The 23,833-nt window shown below is 36.8% G+C and overlaps 1 protein-coding gene across 3 annotated transcripts in view; it reads right to left on the bottom strand.

Annotated features, from left to right (window-relative positions):
- Nucleotides 1-23,503, bottom strand: part of LOC144974112 (uncharacterized) — a 48,239-nt gene extending 24,736 nt beyond the window's left edge. Inside the window, exons 1-3 of one of the 3 annotated variants that reach the window (XM_078917011.1) lie at nucleotides 22,872-23,503; nucleotides 17,421-18,317; nucleotides 5,194-5,376 (exon numbers count right to left, since the gene is read on the bottom strand). In XM_078917011.1, the coding sequence (XP_078773137.1) occupies nucleotides 5,194-5,376; nucleotides 17,421-18,287 (1,050 nt within the window). In that variant the 5' untranslated portion in view covers nucleotides 18,288-18,317; nucleotides 22,872-23,503. The remainder of the gene's footprint in view (nucleotides 1-5,193; nucleotides 5,377-17,420; nucleotides 18,318-22,871) is intronic. The other 2 variants (XM_078917010.1, XM_078917009.1) reach the window with 2 other exon arrangements.
- Between the last annotated feature and the right edge of the window lie 330 nt (nucleotides 23,504-23,833).

Below are 23,833 nucleotides of genomic sequence, written 5' to 3'. Positions count from 1 at the left end.
TTAGGAGGCAGGATGGCCGAATGGTTAGCGCGTTGTACTCTGGACTCAGAGGTTCTGTGTTCGATTCCGACCGAAGCCAATTTGTACTTTCCGAGAGCAAGAAAATTTACTCCAATCACTCACTCCATTCAGGTGTAAAAGGGTACCTGTCAAGCTGGGATTGTAATCTGCGATAGACTAGCGTCCTGTTCAAAGGTTTTCAAACAAATACGTTAATTGCCCGCTTCACGCTATTGAAACCGGGATAACTCCTGCACCATTGGCTACAAGGCTCTAAAGGACTTCGTTTGTCTTACAATGAGCCCAAGTGGCTCAGAAGGACTTACTTCAAAAATATTTTCATTTAGAATTCCCGAAATAAATAACGATAAAGATAATTGATCCCACAAGTTACCGAATAGATGTGCGACCGGTTTTAGACACGTTACTGCTGTGTCACAAGTGTGACACTTCTTAAATTATATTTATTAACATACGTTATTAAATTGCCGAAAATGTTTATGTTGCTATGCATTCTGTACGTGGTTTCATCACATCGTTTGCGATCAAGGGTGTCCAGGGTAGCCAAATTCTTTATTGTAAGACCCCACGTACCACAGGTGTATATAAGGATTGGCAACACTAGCGCTTCGTAAAGGCGTATTCTTTTATTTTCATTAATGATGTTCGTCCTGTTCCAAACGTTGTTTAGTTCTCTGAATGTAGTTTGAGCTATCATTTTTCTCTGTTTGATGTCTTCATTCTCATTAATCAAGTTTCCGAGTTTTCTTGTTTCCACTTGTTTCTTGTTAACGACTGTAATTTCTGCTTTGGATTCGTTGACCTTTAGATTTCAATGTCGCAGAGTATTTGATATTATTGGTATGTGCTGCTTCGCCAGGTCTGCTGTATCAAATATGATATCAACATCGTCTACGTAAATCAGTTCGCGGGTAAGGATGTGAGGAATCAGGAGTTTCTGTCTTAATTCTTTTAGTGCTGCTTCCAAATATACGGTAAAAGGATTGGGCTCAGTCTCCTTGGGGAGTTCCCAGTGATGTTAATAGTGAAACTGTTTCCGCACCAGATGTAAATGTAAGTGTTGTGTTTGCTAGCAGTGATCTTATTAGTTGGATATGATCTTTTTCGAGAAATTTATTTAGTACATTCAAAAGCTTTGTTCTGCAGATTGTATCAAATGCAGAGCTCATGTCAATGCCCAATATAGTGAACTCTTCTTTGTATTTTTCAGTTCTGGCTTTCAACCACCTATGAGACCATACAATGTCACTGGTACTCCTATCTTTTCTGAATCCGCTCTGTGTCGGTGACAGATATTCCTCCATCTTTGATCTTATTCTGATGAGTGTTAATACGCTGAGCAGTTTTCAAAGTGTTGAAAGAAGAACAATTGGTCTTAAATTTTCTAGTGGTCCTTTTTTCTTGTTTGGTCTATTCAACAAAATTAGTTTACCGGAGCCGAGATCAAGATGTGTTTTATGTTCGGACATTCGATTAAACATATTATTAGCAATGGCGACTAGGAGTGGTTCAGTTAGACATATTTTAGCTCCTCTGCTTTGATGGTGTCAATTTCCGGGGCCTTATGATTATTAAGTTGGTAAATAGCTGCACTAACCTCAAGATCGGTTATTGGTTCTTTCAGTCTTGATTCGGGATATTCGAACGGTTCTATCTGCTGATCCCCTTTGTACTTATTCTCAAAGAAGTTTTTAACTCTTTCAACTATTTATTTGCCATCACAGATTACTTTACCCTCATCATCAGATATTATAAGACGGATTTTTTTGGGGTTTCTTTTTAATGTTTTTAACAGCTTTGACTATGTTCATGCTGTCTGGGGCTTTTTCCATTTCCATTGCCATGTTGCCGATTTTGCTTTTATAATTGATAATAGATGGTGCTTTGATTTTATGCATCACTTGATTTCTCTGTGTTTTCCATTCTCGTTTTAGTTCTTCATCGTGACAACTGTTAACATTGAGTCTAAGTTGCTTTTGTTCTTCTGAAAGTTGTTGGATGATTCGACAGAAGCTCCTTTTGAAATTTGTTGTCTTTGGAATTTGTTGTCAGTTAGGCGTTGACCGTTATCATGTCTTTTGCCTTTTTGGAGTAGTTGCCTACACAGCATTCACCTTCTGATTTCTGGCCTATTTTTGAGTTAAAATCCCCCACCAGTATGACATCTTCTTTTCCAGTTTGTTTATGAGGCTTTCTATTTCATCATAATGTTGTTTCTCTCTCATCAGCGTCGATTACTGTTGATACTGCAGTGGGCATATGAGTGTTAATTATTATTGTAGATCTGTTGCTATTTAATATATTTGCAGAGTTCTTAATTTTTAATACTGCTAGCCTATCATGAATGATCCCGTATGTTTTTAGATGTGGTAGCCATGCCTGAGCTATTAGAAACCCCAAGCCCCCTTGTCTGTTTTCGTGTGGAAAGGTTATTAGTCGATTCCCTTCAATGATCTGGTCTGTTTTGGGTCGTTTCGTTTCTTGAAGGCATAGGATATTGAGATTCTATTTCTTTAAATCCTTGATAGGATTGGTAGTCTTAATATTAGACGATAGTCCACCCACATTGAATGACGCAATATTTATTTGCGCTGATTTGAGGTTTTCCATACAACAAAATATAATTGTGTGTTCAGTTCCGGTTTTAATGTAAACACTGCGTAGTGCAAATGTTGCTGCTCGAAGCTCGAAGAAATAAATAATAACGTGAAGTTGAATGTAAGCTTCAATTTAATTACAAAAACAGATCAAATGTCAAATGTAGATCTTAACTACGCCACTACCACATCATCTCATTCATCTGTGGTGTTTCAATCATCCTGTTTTGTTGATAAAGGGGAAACCCGAAACGTTCATTTGATCTGTTTTTTTGTAATTAAATTGAAGCTTACATTCAACTTCACGTTATTATTTATGTAAACACTGCTGAAAAAGAAATATCGATAATTGGTCACTCATCAGCATTGGCGCGTCTCTACTGGAATACTGTCTATTCTATTCATTCCTTCCTCGAAAAACACCATTTGTTCGAAAGAACATGCCATTCAATTATGATCTAACACAAACATCACTAACATTCGAATGAACGCACACAAATTCACCTTTAGATTTATATTATGTGCAATGGACTCCAATCACGGAAGTCCGCCAATAAAAAAATAATACCGTTTTCAAAGAGCAATGTCGCAAAATCTGAAGACACGGTGGTAGGTTTGGGTTGTCAATCGGCAAGAAATATTTTCCATGTTCTAGTGGTGTTAGATATGTGATATATTTTTTCCCTACCGACGACATTCTTTTCCATCGTTCCCCTACCGACTAAATCCCGATCCCTTATTGACCACCCTATCTTACCACTCTAACGGAACATTATTTTGATGTACTACAATTTGATATAAAGCTCAAATGAATAACAAGAAAGGCTGTGCTGTAAATATAATCGTTAATATACAGTAAATAAGACTATCATGTATTCATTAAAAAAAAAACAAAAAAAAAAAACAAATCAGCTTAAAATTCTCGCTCGAGGAGCTTTACAATGTCTACCTGGCAAGGAAACATTAAGATAGTAACAACGATGAGGACAAGACATGACATGCAGATTTATTTTTTTCTAACAAACATCAAATTGAAACAAACACTCATTGATCCCTTCCTCGTCAAGGGTTTCAATGGAATCACGCTGGCTGCCAGAGCATTGTTTTTTTTTAAAATGTAACCAGCGGTTCCACCGGTCGCAACCGATCGGGCCATTGTATTCTCAATTGCTGAAGCAATCTGATGAACATGATGAATCATGGTCCAGAATAACCTCTGTATGAGTTTCTAACTAGTTTTCCCGAGGATGATTTCTGTCTTTCTCTTTTTACCTTTCCCTCTCCCTTTCTGCTTCTGTGCCAATCTCTGTTTTGTTTTATTTCCCTCCCTGACGTTTCCTCTCCTGCTCAGTCTTCTTTGTAGCATCTTTTTCTGCATTCCTATCAGCAGCCACTGTTAAACTAAACGACAAACTGTTTAGCAACTATTTACACATCTAGGTCTAGGAAATGAAAAAACAAAACAACATAAAACGTTTTAAGATGTTTGGTCGGGGTTTTTAAAGACCCATTTAAAGTGTTTGGTCGGTAAGGGAAGGGTCATGCGAAAATGTCCTTCCGTCACCTACCAACTTGTTTTCAGGGCATCAGAATCAGTGGAGATTCAACACAGATTTCACACTAGTAATGCCTAAATATAGATCCCAAAAGACAGTTTAGTTTCAAGCCATTCAATGTATATTTCTACGGTTAGAAGAGTTACATCTGGTTTATTTATTTGTCAATCAGGACGGACGACGTGCAACCCGTAAGACAAGATATATTTTCATCTTATCTGAACAAAAGTTGTCAATTTGAGTGAGTTTTCGCTCAGCTTGCTATTTTGACAGTTTGTAGTGGCGGAAGTAATCTTCGTAGATGATGTAATCGGGTTTTTACAAATAAAGTCATTCAATTAAAGACGTAACAAAACAAAAACGCTCGTGTGTTGTCTACTTGGTCGTTAATGGAAGGAACAACTCTAGGCCTAATCATTACCGTTGCATCTAAAATAATTACCTTACCCTTTCTTTGAAAATGTTTTTTTCTCGGCAAGCTCAAGTGCAGAGTATGAAAGATGACTTTCATGCTTATTCATTGTGACAAAGATTTGATGTTCTTCTGTGGTTTTGGAGCTTTAGTGTTACTAAAAATCCAATTTGCCAAATATGTAATTCGATTATCTTTGAGGAGAGAGAGAGAGAGAGAGAGAGAGAGAGAGAGAGAGAGAGAGAGAAAAGGGAGAAAGAGAGAATGCGTGTATGTGAGAGTGCGTGTGCGGGTGTGTGTGTGTGAGTGAGAGAGAGAGAGAGAGAGAGAGAGAGAGAGAGAGAGAGAGAGAGAGAGAGAGTATTTTTCACCACAAGATTCAGCATGCACAACACTCGTTCCACCACCATAATCCCTAGTGGTCTTTTCGTTATCAATTTCATGTCATCACTCTTTGTCTCCTGCCCTCATAAATTTATCAACCAAGCAGGTTATGTGCAACCTTTTGTTTTCCTCCTACAGATGATGATGATGATGATGATGATGATGATGATGATGATGATGATGATGATGATGATGATGATGATTATGATGATGATCCACTTACATCCGGACAATCTTTGATATAATGTCCCTTGTTGAAGCAAAGGTGACACAGATACGAACTGGGCGGACGTTTAGCTGCTGTTTTTCGATCAAATGATACTATGGACAAGTCCTGTAAATGTTCCATCACATTGAGATGGCTCTTGGATGGACATGTCGACATGGTGTAGTTGTAGTAGGATGCCTGGTGATGAATAAAGAAAATCTTATACCACATGATTTAATACTTTAATCATGATGCTAAGTATTCTATGTTAATAACATGTTTTGATCTGTATTATCTATTAAATGTTATTATTTTTAAAAGCCTATTTATTTATCGTTTTCTATTTATTGATTTTTAAACAGCAGTAGTTAAAATTAGATAACAGCGGAACCACCGTTGTTTACAAAAATGTCAATATATTTGTGCTATACATTATGGCAAGATAATTATCGGTATTTACCCTTCGACTTGTTGGTATATTTTCCATTGCTGCTACTGCGACATCTGCCACCTAAAACACCACCGTCACATCTTATGGTAAGAGAAGCAGCAGAGGCGACATCAGCAGTTATATTATCAGACCTGCCTATTATTACCAAAAATTCGTAGAATTACGAAAGTGTGGCTCCAACTCCATTTTCAAAACTTTATAAACATCTCTAAGTCATAAAAACTTATTGAAAATGAAGGATGATGCCAGACTAAACAATTTTAAGGATTTTGAAGTTTTATTTAATCCTTGTTTGAGTAAATTGTTGATTTCTAAAGTTAACTATAGCGACCGCGGTTTTTATCTCCTAAAAACTACGAATTTATATGTTATAAAGTAGGTAGGTGTGACGAACGATTTTCGTTCACTGCGTTATTTCTTTATCATTCGTCAGCGTCTTATTCAAAACCACTTCAAATTCTATTAGACAACAATCTTTGCGAACGGAAATCAACACGTTGAGTTAAAACACTCAGGAGATGGACAGTTTTGTTCTACAGTTAAGTTAATGTAAACATACAATCTTCAAACCCATTGTATAACGGAACGCTGTCTTACCACTCACTTTCCGCTTCGGGCTTTCACCTGTTCAAATTGTCTGCCCATTGTATGCATCTTCTTCTTCTTCTTCTAGGTTCCATGCCTGGTCCAGGCTTCGGATACTGCATGAATTATCTCTCTCCATTCCTCCCTGTCTCTTGCTTTTTCAAACAGCTCTTGGATTGTTAGGTTGGTGAAGCCCTTCAGTTGGTCTATGAGTGTTTTTCTTTGTCTCCCCCGGGCGCGTTTACCAGGTATTTTTCCACAACTTGCCAGGTATTCCTTCTTATCTTTCCTTACTATGTGTCCGAAAAAGGATAGTTGTCGATCCACTATTAAGGGCATTAGTTTCCTTTGTTGGTATGTTTGTTTTAGCACTTCTTCGTTCGTTTTGTGTGCAGTATACGATATTCTCTGCATCCTTCTCAAGCACCACATTTCAAAAGCTTCAATGTTCTTTTGTGTTTCTGCATTTGTAGTCCAGCTTTCGCATCCGTATAACAAGATTGGCCACACGTAGCACTTCAAGACTCGGAATCTAATCCCGAACGACATCTGTTTGTTTTTCAAAATGTTTCCCAGGTGTATGCATATCTCCTGCTAATTACCCTTTCCAAACAAGACTCCAACGTGCATGTGCCCTGAGGTTCTGGTCTCGTTCGAGGGTGGCTGAAATTGCAATCAATATTCTAGTCTCCGTTAATTCTTTCTTACCCAGTTATTAATCAAAGCATCTGAATATCATTGGCTATCTAAATAGCAACATTCTTTCTGATTGGCTATCCCCATAATTCCTTGGCGTGCCCTTACTTTACAAAACCAAATTCATTTCTGAATTGAATCACACACACGCTAAGAATCCCAAGAAACCAGAACCACCCCTCCAATTTCAAACTTGTAAAAGTTTAACTTCTCTCGGTCGAAGGTAAAATTAATTATTGGTTAACATTCAAAGTGGAACGAGATATTACTGTGAATTCAATGCTTAATCTACCATTACTATTATAATTTGTGTATATTTTATTTGTGTTTATTCTATGGATGTTCGTAAGTTGAAATACTTGTACAAAACTATATCTATACATATATATATATATATATATGTATAGATATATATATATATATATATATATATATATATATTATACTATAGTTAACATTTGTTTATGATCTATGCTATTATTTCATTTATATTATCAATATGTGTATTGCATGATGTCTGTACTCTACCGCCAATCCACGGCCACACATCATAATCTCAATTATAATTAATAAAAATAAATAAATTCTCATCATGTAAGATAGCTCAACTGTCAGTTGATGTTTTTGATACAAATGCAATAACTAACCATTATCATGGAGTTACTGCTTCTCCTTGCCTTTGGTCGTCAAATAAAACCTATTATGTCGCTCAAGGACGGCCCGGTGGCGAAAGACAAACTAGATTTGGCTCTAAAACCTTTTGTTTTAACTCTTAATTGAGGTCCTTGCCTCGCACCCAGTCCGTGCCCAATCCCTGATGTCAGTCATCGCCGACACCAGAACCTTCCTGTCAGCCATAACTACAACACACTGTTGTGAAGTCCAGAAAACCCTGGAAGCAGGAGCCAACCCTGGAACTAGCTGATACATTTGCCTCAATCAAGCAAGCCGGCTGTATAAAGATAAGCTTATACCATTTTCAAATGTATTTTCCACGAACACAAATGATTAAAATTAAATAAATCGATCAACCATAAATAAATCAATAAATAAATCAATAGATAAATAAATAATAAATTAGATCCACTTAATTAGAGCTATGCTTCCTGATACTAAATAAATACTTATTCTTTCTATCTTTTCCTGTAACAATCTAATTAAACTTTATGTATAGAATTGTTGTTATTGTATTGGGCGTTACTTTTGTCTTGACTCACTTGTTATTAATACAATTAAGTTATAAGGGACCCTATGGCAATTCTTAATCACCCCTAGATTAAACCTGAGCCGTTTGTGGTGTAGGTTGAGTGGCGCAGTGGTAACGAGAGCCATAGCGCGCATACCAGTTGGAATCCAGACCATTGAGCTATCGGTTGGACTCGAATCCACAATAAAAACCACAAAACCCGCCACAGTAGGTCTGTATTATATGAATTAAAGAGCATCCCTTTGTTGTAGTGTTATTTCAACAATCTTGACTACATCTTTGGCCATATTCACAAGGCATACTTTCTCACAAATGATGAAAATTAAAAACATTTGCGCCTGGTTATGATAGTATTAGTAATGCCCTCTGCTTGTAATGCCTGCTGTCCTCCGACTCCTATTCCCATGTGCTGATGTAAGAGAGTGTTCCATATTAAAATAACTGTCAGTCATTTGTCAATCAGGACAGTTGTTGTGTTGTTTTGTTGACGTCCATGGTACATTTTGACTTTTGTATTGGTTTTATGACTCACGCTTTGCTATATATGCAAACTTGATAATTCCAGATCCAATATTCTACCGTATACTGACTTAAGACCTTTGTGCATTTGAGCCAGAAAACTTATTCTGTATTTTTCGACCGATAAAAATTACTCAAAGTTTGTCAAACATGATTAAACTCGATATTTCTCTACCAGTGCACAATTGTATTATAGTTATTTTCGAAGTATTTTTTCAACGGTCTGTTCAAGACAAGTTTTGTTTCCCAATGGGAGTCATTCCAGTTACAAAGTCCTTCCACTTCTACGATAAGATACGATTGAAACATGCTTTTAAACATCACATCCGGTGTCATTAAACAAATTCAAGTGCCTCTCTAAGATTCGAATCCGCGATTTTTCGATTAAAATACAAGTGACACTCTGTTACTCCATCACTCTATTGGGCTACTTTTAACGATTTCGTTTCATAAAATCGCATAACACAAAGAGATTTTAGTTGCACTGTTGCTATTTTTAAATAGAGAGACAGAAATGAGGTCTCGTAAGTCCATGCCGATTTGCTTAATTTGGTGATTTATTGTGGATGGAGGACTCGTGCGCATAAATGTTTGACTTTCCCTTATAAGATGGTGAAAACCATAGGTAAATATCTAAAATGATTTTTAGAACAAAAAGTCTTTGAAATCAGGGTGAAGATGATGATGATATATATATATATATATATATATATATATATATATATATATATATATATATATATATATATATATATAATAGAATGGTAAAAATGGATTTGTAATGTGAATGAAATTTGAATATAGATTAGATTGGATTGCATATAGTCAACACATGGTGATAAATAGTAAAGCATGGCATTCGAATATCTGAACAAATAATAAATAATGTATAATGAGCACTATGTAAGCAAGCATATACATATAAATTGATCTTAGTGCGAATATCGTTTCTTGCAAACTTCATGTGATAAGAACCATCCCAATGCTGCTTATTGCTTTGGCAATTATTAAAATCTTTTTGTCTTTTGGTTTCCATGAGTGTTGCTCCTCTTGTACAGAGGGTGGACTCTTCTCTTTGAATTTCGTTAATCATAACTTTAGCAATATTTTTTGTGTGGAAATATTTAAAATTACTACAGACATTCTTCGCAAACAGATATCCAAACTATCACATACCATCGACATATCCTCCGCATGCTTGAGGCATCGCACTAACCAGAACCATACACTTTACAAAGCCATCAGGTTATTCATACATTTATGTAATCAACATTACCATGCATGCTTGAATAGTGTCAAAACCAGGAAATGAGATGTTCTCTTTCCAAACAGAATTACACATCTTGAGAACCTCTCTTCTCATTCGACAACCCTCCCTTCGGTGGATTCACCCATGGAACCTTCCTCTGGCCCCATTGTTCTTTATGGCCCCCACGACCAGCCACAATGGTTTGGGACTCCCTACAACAGCTGGGGATCAGTCTGGAAGCGATCGATTCACCCCACCAGCGAACCCACCCACGTGATGAATAATGTTGGAGCTATCCCCCCCCCCCCCCCCCCCCAGTAGGAACCACAACAATCACCGGCTGGTGGTTTGTGTCACCCCGACCATCCAGCTGAGCAGTGCAGAGAAATCGGTCTTAAGGAAGGGTCTCAAGTTCATCCCACTGCGAAGAACGTCCGACCAGGCCCGCATTGAGTCGGATGTACGTCGCTTCATGCGTATTCTACGATTGAAGTATCACTTCAAAGACGATGAACGTGACCATGACATGACCATGGCCCTGAGGGTCCGTTTGCCGCTTTCTCATGACGTAAAAGAAACTGGACTCCTAGTCCTGGCAAGTCCCCAACACTCGACCTGTTTATCCAGACCTGTCTTTAAGACAGATCGAGGCACTACAACCCACACCTATCAAGAGGTCTAACCTCACCCGACTGGAATGGGCAGCCGTACAATCACTTAGATCACGTCGAGGCACAGTGATCAAAGCGGCTGATAAAGGAGGGGCCGTAGTTGTTTGGGACGCTGAGCTCTATAGAGCTGAGGGCCACAGGCAATTGAGTGACCGGGTATTTTATGAGAAAGTGGCTTCGGACCCAAAACTTGCCAACAACACCAGAGTCCACCAGACAATCCAATCTTTGGTATCCCAAGGAGAATTACCTGGTAGAGCAGAGGCCCTTAAACATGACCCAGCGACCTAGGTAATCCATGGTTTTACGTGCTCCCTAAGATCCCTAAGAGCCTAATTTTTATTCAAAATGGATGTGAAGTATATATTGTTCCTGATTTTTATATTTATTAGTATATTTATATAGGCATAAATGGTGTTTTAGCTTGTGATTTTGCTGCCAAAATAAGCCTATCGATAACTTATACTTCAGAGACTCTCCGATCCCTCCAACCCGTGTCACCCCCACCACCCACTATTGACACATCGTTTATTAAAGTAAGAAAGAGGGGGAGAAAAGGAGGAATAAAAACAAAATTTAACAGACGGCCTTTTCGTCCATTTCTACCCTGTGTAGTGACAGGTAATGTAAGATCACTGAAAAATAAAATTGATGAACTGTTTTCACTGTGTCGTTTTAATAGTGACTATCGTCAAGCCTCCATAATAGCGTTAACAGAGACTTGGCTATCTCCTCACATACCATCATCATGTTTTAATATTGAACAATATTCACTATTTCGAGGAGATCGGACTAATGTAAATAAACGAACTGGGGGTGGGGTGTGCACATATATTAACAACAAATGGTGCCACCCCAATAACAGTCAGATAAAGAAAATGTATTGTGACGATTATATTGAATTTATTACTGTTTCGTCACGACCATATTATCTACCCCGAGAATATACTCATGTCATCATCATCAACGTCTACATTCCACCATCATCAGACAACACCACAGCGAAAAATATTTTGAGGAAAGAAATACAGGACATTCAAATTAAGTCACCCGATGCCGTATTGATGGTCACTGGCGATTTTAACCAATGTAACGATTTTACTCTCCCGGGACTTCATCAATACGTGGACTGCGAGACAAGGGACAAAAAAACATTAGATTTATTCCTGTGTAATATTAAAAATAGTTATAAATGTTTACCCCGTGCCCCATTAGGTTTATCTGACCACTGCATGCTCTTGCTACTCCCCACCTACCGCCCTGTTTTTAAACGTGTAAAACCAGTAAAGAAAAGTGTACAGATCTGGAACGGAAGTGTGTGTGAAGATTTACGTGGTTGTTTTGAATGCACTGACTGGAATGTTTTTATCGAATCATGTGATAGTGTGGGTGAGCTGAATGACTGTGTGAGTGAGTATTTAAAATTCTGTGAACAGCTAGTGTCTTGTAAAAAAGAAATAAAATATTATCCTAACAACAAGCCTTGGATAACAAAAGATCTAAAACTTTTATTGAACCAAAAGAAAACTCTCTATACTAGTGGAAACAAAAAAGATCTGAAAACAAAACAAAAAGAGATAAAGAGGGTAATATCTAGTTGTAGAGATAAGTACAAAAATAAAATTGAAAAATGCTTTTCTTCTGGGGATATACGGGACACGTGGCGGGGGCTTAAAACGATTATATCAGAAGATATCGAAATTGAAACTTTAAATAAATTTTATTCACGTTTCGACACAGCAAACAAATTTGATATTGAAAATGAAAAACATAAATTAGACAGGGCTTTGGAAGATGAAATGACTATTGAGGTCAGTGAAGAGGAAACGAGATTCGTATTTTCGAAACTAAACGAGAGGAAGGCTGCTGGGCCGGATGGATTGAAAGGAAAACTATTAAAGGAATGTGCCCACCAGCTTTCCCCCATTTATACACATATTTTTAACTGGTCCCTCCAATGCGTTTCGATCCCTGAAATTTGGAAAACTTCAAAAATTATTCCTGTTCCAAAAAAAGAAAAACTTGAAACTATGAACGATCTCAGACCTGTTGCACTGACTTCAATAGTCATGAAATCTTTAGAAAAACTTGTTCTTGTTAAAATTAGGAATCAGTTTATGCCATTGAGTGATAGTCATCAATTTGCTTACAAACCAGGACGTGGCGTAGAGGATGCCATTTTGCTGTTTACAAACAACATCTACAGGCATCTAGATCACGCTAGGAGCTATTGCAGATTGCTTTTTGCAGATTTTTCTTCAGCGTTCAATACAATGCAACCTCAGTTGGTTGTTCAAAAATTGACTAGTCTGAATTTAAACAAGTATATAATTGCTTGGGTGCTCGAATTTCTTACGGAGAGAGCACAATATGTTCAATTAGGACAAAACAAATCTTCCTGTATAACTACAAATACTGGTGCTCCTCAGGGTTGTGTATTGTCCCTGTATTATTCACAATATACACGAATGACTGTAGAAGTCAAAACCTGAGTGTACCTTTAATAAAGTTTGCAGATGACACCGCTCTTCAAGGCCTCATAACAAATGGCAACGAAGTGGCTTATAGGCAAGAAATTGATAGATTTGTGTCTTGGTGTGATGCCCACCACCTAGAGCTTAACATAAGCAAGACAAAGGAGCTAGTGATTGACTTTAGGAGAGTGAAGGAACCGATAGAACCGTTAAAATTAAAGGACCAATTCGTCCAGCGAGTTCCTCACTACAAATACCTTGGTGTAACGATTGATGACAGGCTCAAGTGGGATGAACACTTGAAAATAATTAGGCATAAGATGTGCAGACGTACATATTTTTTATCAAAACTCTCTCAGTTTAGAATAGATAAAACCCTCTGCACATTATTTTATAGAGCAGTCATCGAAAGTGTTTTGTCATTTTGTATAACAGCTTGGGGAGGCAATTGCTTAGCAGTGGAAAGGAACAAAATAAATTCAAATATTAAAAAATCCATTAAACGCTATATAATGATGTTGACGATGTAGATCTTTTATACGAGAAATGTTGTATAAATAAAATAACTAAAATATTAAATGACCAGTATCATCCACTAAGACCATCAATTATTATGTCAGAAAGAAGTGGTCGCCCTTTCTCTATTTCAACGAAAACAGAGAGACACCGAAAATCTTTTCTGCCGTCCAGTATTAGGCTTTATAACAACAAGCAATAATCATTTTATATAATTATTTCTCATTTTTACTTTTAAAAAATATAAATATTAATTTATTAATTTATTTGTTTTGCAATCTTTTCAATTTTCAATTTATAGTGACAGTTTTAACTATTTTACAGTGTTTGAAATTATTCATATTATAAAGCGCAGCTCTGGTTATAGAGCTGCTCCTTTTTTATATATATACATCCTATTTCCATTGTATTTTTATCTTATGTGTAAATTATAACACGTCTGTACAAAAAATTTCCTTTTTGGGATGCAATAAAGTATTATTATTATTATTATTATTATTATTATTATTATTATTATTATTATTATTATTATTATTATTATTATTATTATTATTATTATTATTATTATTATAAGATCCGGGAATTGTCTGACTTCCCACTTGGAAGGCCGATGGTGTCGGCTATCTCGTGCCCCACTGAGAAGGTATTGCAGTTCCTCGATGCGGTATTTCAGCGTATAGTCCCTGCCCTGTCATCGTATATCAAGGATACTAACCATGCTCTTTGTGTCCTTGACGAAATTCGATTCCAGGATGAACGGTCACAGCTGATTTTCACTATGTATGTGAGGGCACTGTACACATCCATACCGAATCATGACGGACTGCGTGCCATCAGGCATTTACTGTTAATAACATGAGTTATCGATGTCTTTTATTTTAGGTTGTGTCTACCTACAGCCAGGCAAAACACAATATTAATTATTACTCACTACACATACTAGTTTTAAATAAGATGGATATATTTATTCCATACCCCTGTTCACACAATATTTCCCGCTCAGTAGAATTTCGAGTTCCCACTACTAGAGGATGTGGATGATAGGAATGATGAAATGGGAGAGAGGCATAGATAACGGAGTCTTTGTTTATATATAATTATCACTGGAGTTAGTGCGGCAGTGCCAGGGTTTTTACTGGTGGTTTTCTCGAGACCAATCATATTCTGCGTACGTCTGCGTATAATGATGATGATCATCATCATGATGATCATGATGATGATTATAGTCATAGCTTTTTGATACAATTTTATAGGTTTGCCGACTCCATACTGCCATCAAAATGTAGTAGTCCTTCAGAGCCATTCGGTCCATGGAGCCGGAGTTTATCCCGGTTTCTATCGCGTGAAACGGACAATAGCAATTGCTTGATACCCCTTTCATACTCTGGTCTATCGCAAAGTACTTTCCGCCAGATATAACAGACCCAACTACCCAATTACTGCTGGGTGGACTGGGAGGTCAGGAAAAAAATTCGACTGCACCCGGGATCGATCTCGGTCTCGGCGTGTGAAGCGAGTGCTCTCCCTACTGAGCTATCTTGATCCCCAACAGTCATCAAGTCTGACCGAAGTAGTCTATAAAACACGTAAAATGATTATTGCAGTATTTTTGGAAAGAAAAAATAATTAGGGGGAGGGGAAAGGAGCACTATCTGTGTCAACACCGACATTTAATCGAGCTGTATTCTGCGACTCTGCTTGTCTGTCCGTCTTCATTAGTGTAGTTGATTATACTTGCTAAATGAGATAAACAAAATCAATTATTATAGAATTTTGCATGATAGAAATACCACAAAAACTAGCAAAATTGAATAAGATTAATGATTAAACAATTTGGATAGTTCGTGAATCGAAAGTTTAGTGAGAGGAAAACATCCGGTTTGACGATAAAAATAGTCACAAATGGGAATCCAAGAATGATGTAAAACAACCTTGGATCGCCTTGTTTTGAGTGTCTACACAATAGGAATGAACGAATTTTTTTGTCGTCCACTTCAATTTTTTTCAATCTTAAAAAGCTTGTATCTCAACTAATAATGATCTACCAGAGTGGTTCTATAGCATAAATTACATGATTTTTCATATTCTACAACATATGTAATTTTCATGCTTTCAACCCTAATTTTCACAATTCAAGGGGGTTTTTTTTGGGCCTAATTCCCCCTACTATAAACAAATCTGTCTCACGAACTCCATTTGGAAAAGTTTCTAAAAGCTCTCTCATATTTACCACCAGCCCCCCCCCTCTCTCTCTCTCTCTCTCTCTCTCTCTCTCTCTCTCTCTCTCTCTCTCTCTCTCTCATATCGGCATTTGCATTTGAGATAATATGTAAAACATTTTTTAAGAGATTGTTATGAATAATCAACGCACGTATTTTTTATTTTAACGAAACCAGTCAGCTTTAAAACTCTCGCGTCCCTAGTAACTATTGCGTTATCACTCACAATACTAGAGAGGGCTGCGAATGCCCATTACCGAAATTTTTACCCAATGTACCTTCTTAACGTAGCTGTTATTTTCTGTGGTCAGATCTAATTAAGGTCAAGTAGGTCAAGGAGATGCATTGCGTGTATGTGTGTGTGTGTGTGTGTGTGTGTGTGTGCGCGCGCACGCGTATGTGTGTGCGTGTGTGTGTCAAAGAATCAACAGACGCCAACCATGTGTGACTGGTTCGTACACAAAATCCGAAAGACACCAATCCAACCCACAGACGATTCTGACTATCACTTGATTTTGATGTTATTGGCATACAAAGGCCAATTAAGGTAAAGGTAAGTATTGATAGTGTTTGACATGGATGTGGGAGTTGGAGCCGACATCGACGAAGAATCATAAAAAGTGTGACACCCACATCACAACTGAATGAGGACATTCGCGAGGAACCGCCTATCATCACCTATCATCACAGGCGAGAGAGGGTTGTGGCCTTTGAATTCTCAACAAGAGAAATTTATTCTCTCGTGAAAAACTGTTCCATGAAATGAAAGAAAATCAGCAATGTCATCATCGATGTGCTTTGACGTATTCATTTTTATATATTTTTTATAATCTAGCTCATCTGTTTTGGCGAACTCCTGAAGTCTTCAATTGTAAAGCTCTGTTGCCTTTATATCGATACGGATATGAACTTCCTTGATAATCGAAATGTACAATATAGATGGGCTGCAGACAGTTTTTGTCTTTATCCATCCATGTTTAACTTGTTACATAAAGCTTTCACTAAAATAATTATAATCTTATACAATTCATTTCTTTATAAAAAGCATAGCTAGTAAATAAAACGTAGTGGTTTGGACAACGTTGTATATTTATTGAACGGTAACCATCCTTATTTTATACGGAGATAAAGATAAAGGGAGTAAATCTAACTCATGGATGAACAACACAGAACAAACGACGTTTCGCCCCTTGGCCTTTATCAAGTAAACACGGAAAAGGCACCTCTATTTCTTCTTTTATACCTTCTCAAATTGTTGTGACGTCATGGCCTTATAATGCTTGGAGATAGCCTTAACCAAAAGTGTATTACATGAGTTTTAGTTATTTGAATTCATCTGCAAATGAAATACATTCGTAAGAAATTGAATGAGGGTCTCGATAGCTCATTTGATAGGGCGCAGGCTTCCTTGAGTGAAGTCGATATTTTTCTTCTGACCCCCTGTTCACCCAGCAGTAATTTGGTAGCTGTCTATAAGGCCTGGAGGAAAGTACTATGCGATAGATTAGCGTCCTATCAAACGGGTAGCAACCAATTGCTATTGTCCGTTTCATGCTATAGAAACCAGGATAAACTCCGCCTCCATCGGCCTAATGAACAACTATGAAGGTCAATGCCAATTTCAGAATTTGAAGGATATTTTATGATAAGCTTACCGGGTTGTCTTGAAGTTTGTTGTGAAGACAGCAGTTGTCACGCAACATGCCTTGGTCGGATGCGCAGTTTATATAGCGGGATTGAGAATCATAGACTGGTTTTTGAACGGAAATTTCTGGGCGCTTTGTGCTGGCAACCATGTCGGAAATATCTGATGACAGGATGGTCTGTTTCCGCGGAAATGTTGCTTTTCCCGGTAAAATGAAAACTTCCGTTTGTTTGAAATGAAGTGGATTTGTGGCAGTCCTACCAACACATAGCTTGGAGAGGGTTTCGTCTTTCAATGGAAAATTCTGAAGGACTTGGCTTTTGATAGCATTTGAATGTATGTCATGTTGCCGTGGCTCTAAAAGATTGTGGAATGTAGATTGCATGTCTTTCAAAGAGCTGTTACGGTGAGATGGCAGTAAATTTGCATCCCCTGTGCCGCCGCTTCTCATAGAAGATAACGACTGCCGGCTGGAACTTTCAGTTGAAGAAAGCTCGTTACAATAATTAAAATAACCGTGTAATGATAACAATTCATCTCGAAGATTGCTGGGCTTTTGATATATTGTTGTCTTTAGATTATTTACATCATCCAATTTTGAGATGCCACTTTCGAAAAAATCATTGTTGTGCGTTTGAATGTCGGAAGAATTGAGTTTATTGTTCAGAGCACTATGGGCGCTGTCTTTACTGTAACTGATGCTTTTTACATTGATATTGTTATTATTGTTATAATCAGTTTTATCAAGATGATAAATTTTTCTAGGACTTTCCTGAAGACACGATGAATCTGTCGTGTCGTTTGAATACATCCATTTCATGAGTTGATTTGAGCAATGCTCCAAAGATGGAAACCTGGCTTCGGTTGACGACGACATTATGTATATGTGAGATAGTTGATGCGAGCTCTGAAAAATAATTATTAAAATGAATCAATTAAATATGAATACAAATATAGCGAATTGCACATGCTTAAAGTGCTCAATTCATTAATTCGCCCTGAATGACATATCAAATTAATGTTCGTTTCATACACTATATGTCGTTTGCTTGTTGCCTTTTTGACTGGTGCTTTTACAATATATGTCATGGTCTATAGACAACATATGTCTCATGCCCGAGTAAAGTGCTTTACCTAAGACCGAGATATGATTTGATAACATCTGCCACCCCTTTGTCACTTGAGTTTAAAAATCAAGGGCACCGATATCATGTGGTGGCAAATAGTATCTTGAATTGTATGCTTAGCATAATTTTATTTTCATTTTTAGAGGGAGCCTCCACAACTCTAAAATGTTGTAGACATAAATTATTATTATTGTCCATGCCAGTCATGTTGAAAGAAGGCAGAGATTTAAGCCAGGAAAAGAGTCTTTATACTCTTCCTAAGTAAAATATGAACTTTCACTGAGTTTGGATTAGATGATTCGTTTTCAGTCATTATTCTGTGACTGTGAGCAATGTTAAATGATCGATTTAAAATTAGAATATAAATTGTTGTAGGCCATCATTCTTCCAGAAAGTTTTAAACTGCTACTTTGTAGTCAGAAATTACAAGGCTATCGATTCTTGTGCTTTAGACAAGGATTTTTTATTAGAGCATAATATTATTGTTACAACTGTTGGCCTGTTCTTAATGAGGTCATTAAAAATTCATTAAATCACGAAAACATCAATGGTTAGTTTGAAGTTCAACTATTACCCTTTCGAGATGAAGTTTATTCATTCTCTTAACTTGACATCAGAGCTTATCATTTTTATCAAAAGAGAAGTAACGATCATGCGGCTAAGGCTTGATTGAAACCGGAGTCGATCTGCTGTAACTTCTCGGAAAAAATGTAATTCTACAATTAATACCAGAGAGAAATTATGACTTGACCTCCCCCCCGAACCTCGCTATCAAAAGGGTTTTTTAAATGCGGCAACTTGCAGCCAAGGGGCGTTTAGAACATCAATCCTCAATACCAAATATTTATGTGCTATGGAGCTTTGTCTTCATCATTCCCCCCCCCCCCCTCTTCTCTCTCTCTCTCTCTCTCTCTCTCTCTCTCTCTCTCTCTCTCTCTCTCTCTCTCTCTCTCTCTCTCTCTCTCTCTCTCTCTCTCTCTCTCTCTCTCTCTCTCTCTCTCTCTCTCTCCCTATCTCTGTTTATGTGCGGATTTGTCGTCTTGTGCTATACACTCGCTTTCGGAACTGGTTCGGGTCCCCATTCTTAGAGGCGCAATGTTGAGTCCACAGAAAGAGCTCTTACTCATATTTTCTAACCGCACTCAGATGTAAAATAAGTACCAGGACGCTTATGGGGTTGTCTGTCGGAAGGAGATTGTAATTGCGCCGTATAGACGTCATATTCCAAGTGCTGCTGGCTTGTAAAGTGCTTTGAACACATTTGGTTGATGTTGCCCTATAAAAAGAGCTCAAGTTTTATTTTCTGTCTCCCGCTGCGCAAACTCATGTTTGTATATTTTAAAATAGTTTTAGTCTTGGTTATAACAATATATTCCCTCTTTTTGAAAAGAGCCATTGTTCCATGTAAGGAGTCGGATGATGATGATGACCATAATGATGATGATGATGATGATGATGATGATGATGATGTAAATGTAATAGGCTTCATATTTCCTTCTTGGTCCTTTAATTTCCTAATAGTTTTCCGCTTCTTTGAGAGAAAAAACTATAGGACCGGAAATAAACAGTTGAGATATTGATCTAATAGTAATAGCGAGTAACATTATTAACAGGGTAGTATTTGTCAATAGTATTCTTTTTCGTTGTTTTTATAAAAACAAAGGTGTTAATTTGATTTAATCTTATTTCTTTTGTTTGTTTGTTTCTTTTTTTTTTCTTTTTTTTTTGTTTGTTTGTTTGTTGTTGTTTTTGTTTTTTTACTTTCTTCCAAAGCGAAGCTACAATCTCCTTAAAACGGTCACTATTGTTGTTGACGAGACAATGAGGACGCTGTTTGGACCGTTCAGTCATATCTAGTTTCCTATGGTTTTAAACAAATAAAATTTATTTAATAGACATAAGTTCATCTTAAAGTTATATGCATAGAGCAACTTAAAACATAACTGAAACAATAATCTATATTAATAAAATTGTAAATGGCGGATTCTATAGACCATAACGAAATAGAAAAAAAAAAAAACAACAGAAACAAACAATAATTAACTGTTATTTCTCATATCATATCTATTCTTTTTACAATGTTATAGATCTAGTAATACTTTTTTCTTGTTTGTATTCTTACACGGAATCCTCATAAGCAAGAAAATGTGTTTTGCTATTTTTTTTTGTACTTGCACAGACAATTTATGTTGGCTTACTATTTCTATGTTGCGGTTTTGAATTACTAAAAAAGAATGTGAAAGGCTATTTTCTGTTCCAAACCAGGATCGTTTTTTGTAGAAAATGACTTTAAATGTGTTACTTTAAAGTAAGAAGCAAATTTTGTCGTCAGTAGAGGAAAAAAAGGTTTTTAAAAACTCTATTTTTAAACTATAAACTCACGCGTGTCCGTTTGATTTCGAACACTGTATTTATGTCTCTACATGTGCTTGTTGTTGGTGGTCAGGGACCCTCTGTAAAGCGCTTTGAGCACATTTAGTGGATACTGATCTATATAAAAGCTCTAGTTAGTAGTAGTAGTAGTAGTAGTAGTAGTAGTAGTAGTAGTAGTAGTAGTAGTAGTAGTAGTAGTAGTAGTAGTAGTAGTAGTAGTAGTAGTAGTAGTAAGTAGTAGAGTAGTAGCAGTAGTAGCAGTAGTAGTAGTAGTAGTAGTAGTAGTAGTAGTAGTAAGTAGTAGTAGTAGTAGTAGTAGTAGTAGTAGTAGTAGTAGTAGTAGTAGTATAGTAGTAGTAGTAGTAGTAGTAGTAGTAGTAGTAGTAGTAGTAGCAGTAGTAGTAGTAGTAGTAGTAGTAGTAGTAGTAGTAGTAGTAGTAGTAGAAGTAGTAATAGTAGTAGCAGTAGTAGTAGCGGTATCATCCGATCATTTATTTGAAAATAAAATAGCGTTCTTATTGTAATATATTTAGACGGAACGTGGCGTTCCACATGCTGATGTCAGCTATACTCGTGAACCACGAAAAACTAACGCGCTTTTGTTTTTTGTTGCCAGACCGTAATGAATGAATTAACGAATGAGGGAAGGAAGCAAGGAATGAATTCATTAATTTGAGAACGGTTGAGGTTGTGGTTTGAGAACATGAATGATTGGAGTGAGTGACACGTAGGCTGAGTGAATAAATGGGAGGATGTTGAATTAAATGAATGGATGTGTCAACTGAATGAGTGAATGGCCCGATGAATGAATGGTTTGGTCGAAATTTGAACAAATGAATTTTGGTGTTTACATAAATAAATGATTGAGTAACAGAATAAATGATATACTTAGTGGGTTTTATAAATTGTTTAATGTATAATAAACATAGTATTATAATGTGGCTTGACAGAATGGGTGATCTATATAAAATGTTCAATGCTAATATTGACTTTTGACAAATGTTAATTGGGAACAAAACCACTAGGATATTATGAAAGTTGCTGTAGTGACCGATATCAACTACTATTGTGAAAATTTCAATTCACGCTGAAAACTGACAATTGATTCAGTGCTTGGCAAAATGTTTGGTAAGATGGCAAAATTCAAGAACAAAAACAAAGTACACTCACTAGCGCCTGCTCATAAATTTGTCAATAGCATATCATGATAAAAACACACGAGTCTCAATGAAATGTGGACCTTATGAGTATTTTATGGGCATTGTTGAGAGAGATACCTACATAGGGAATGGTGATGTCAATGACTAGGTGAATAGGAGTTATAAATTGATAAACGTATAGGAGATAAAGTGAGTAGAAAAATGCCAGAAGGCATTAGAGAATAAAAACTTCGCGGAGATGGGGGCTCGAACCCACGACCCTACTGTTACAACTCCGCCTGGCCGAGATAGGGACGCTAAATAGTGGATGGCATCGACTGTTTAGCGTCCCTCTCACGGCCAGGCGGAGTTGTCGTAACAGTAGAATCGTGGGTTCGTGGTCCCATCGCCACGAAATTATTATTCTCTACTGTCTTCTGGCACTTTTCTACTCACTTCATTTCCTGTTATAATCAACAGAAGTGCCTGCTCCACTCACTTTTCTGATAAAAGTATGATGTGAATTTTTAGGTAATTCATAAGAATTGTTGAGGATATAATATTAATGTTAGTAAATGAAAGCTATATGGTGTAAGTTGCAGCGGTGTGTCATAAAATAATAATAATCATTCAAAATTTGAACAATAAAGCAAAGACATCTCAGTTGCTTTTACAATCGAACAATAGATAAATCCGTAAGTGGCAATTGATCTCCTTATGACTTTTTGTCTAATAACGTAAACGGTAGATAAGAAATTTTGTAGACTTGGTGAAATTGTACATGCAATGAGCACTAAATATTTGGGTTTATAAAGTACAAACCTGTTGGAATAAGATCTAATAACAGGCTTATCAATGGATAAGAATACTCACTATCCTATCCACGATGAATGACCAAATATGACACTATTTCACAACTATAGTCCGTCACAATCTCCAATTGTTATATGGAAGCTGTCACTATCTTGTCACATAACAAAGATTAAATTTGCAATCATCATCATGATCTTTATCTAATCACCAGTATTATGAAGTGAGGTGGATATTATGCCATTTCTTACATCTGAGAATGATGAATCATCACCCGAGACCATGATGCATCATTTAATGCATCTCTCTCCGTTGTTATGACTTTTCAGACATGAGTTCACATGACCCTTTTTCTCCCCATAACTTGATCGACTCCATTAGCATGAGAGAGATTTTTTCTTTCAAATGCATAGATTGAAAGATATAACAACATGTAATTATATAGAAACCCCGTGTTTTTTTTTTTTTTTTTTTTTTTTTTTTTTTTTTTTTGCGAAAACTCACAACGAGATAGATGAATGTTTAGATGAACTACGTTTGTTTTAGTCATTCGTGCAGCCAGAGCCAATCTTAGCTGGTCGTTGAAACAAGCGGCTCATTTCAGACAGGACTTGCACAACGAATTTATGTGCGTGTGTGAGTAGAACGTAAGTAAAGATTCATAATGATAATCTCTTTGTTAACGCTTGGTGAGAGAATTGGGTTTTGAGTACTACGCAGGGTTTTCCATTTCGTGGTTGATCGGTTTATGACTGCCAATTAGAAAACAGACAATTGATCACTGTGGCTTTAAAAAAGGGCGGTTTATAATCCAGGAGAAACTATGTAAACAATGAATCAATGGAGCGAGCGATGGTGTTAATGGCGATAATGATGAAAATAATGACAACAACGACGACAACGACGACGACGACGATGATGATGATGATGATGATGATGATGATGATGATGATGATGATGATGATGATGATGAT

The sequence above is a fragment of the Berghia stephanieae genome, chromosome 5, assembly GCF_034508935.2.
Source record: "Berghia stephanieae isolate SIO BIC M18660-M18661 chromosome 5, UCSD_Bste_1.3, whole genome shotgun sequence".
Classification (NCBI taxonomy): domain Eukaryota; kingdom Metazoa; phylum Mollusca; class Gastropoda; order Nudibranchia; family Aeolidiidae; genus Berghia; species Berghia stephanieae.
Note: the sequence above shows the minus strand (reverse complement) of the source record. Positions and strands in the feature narration are given on the sequence as shown.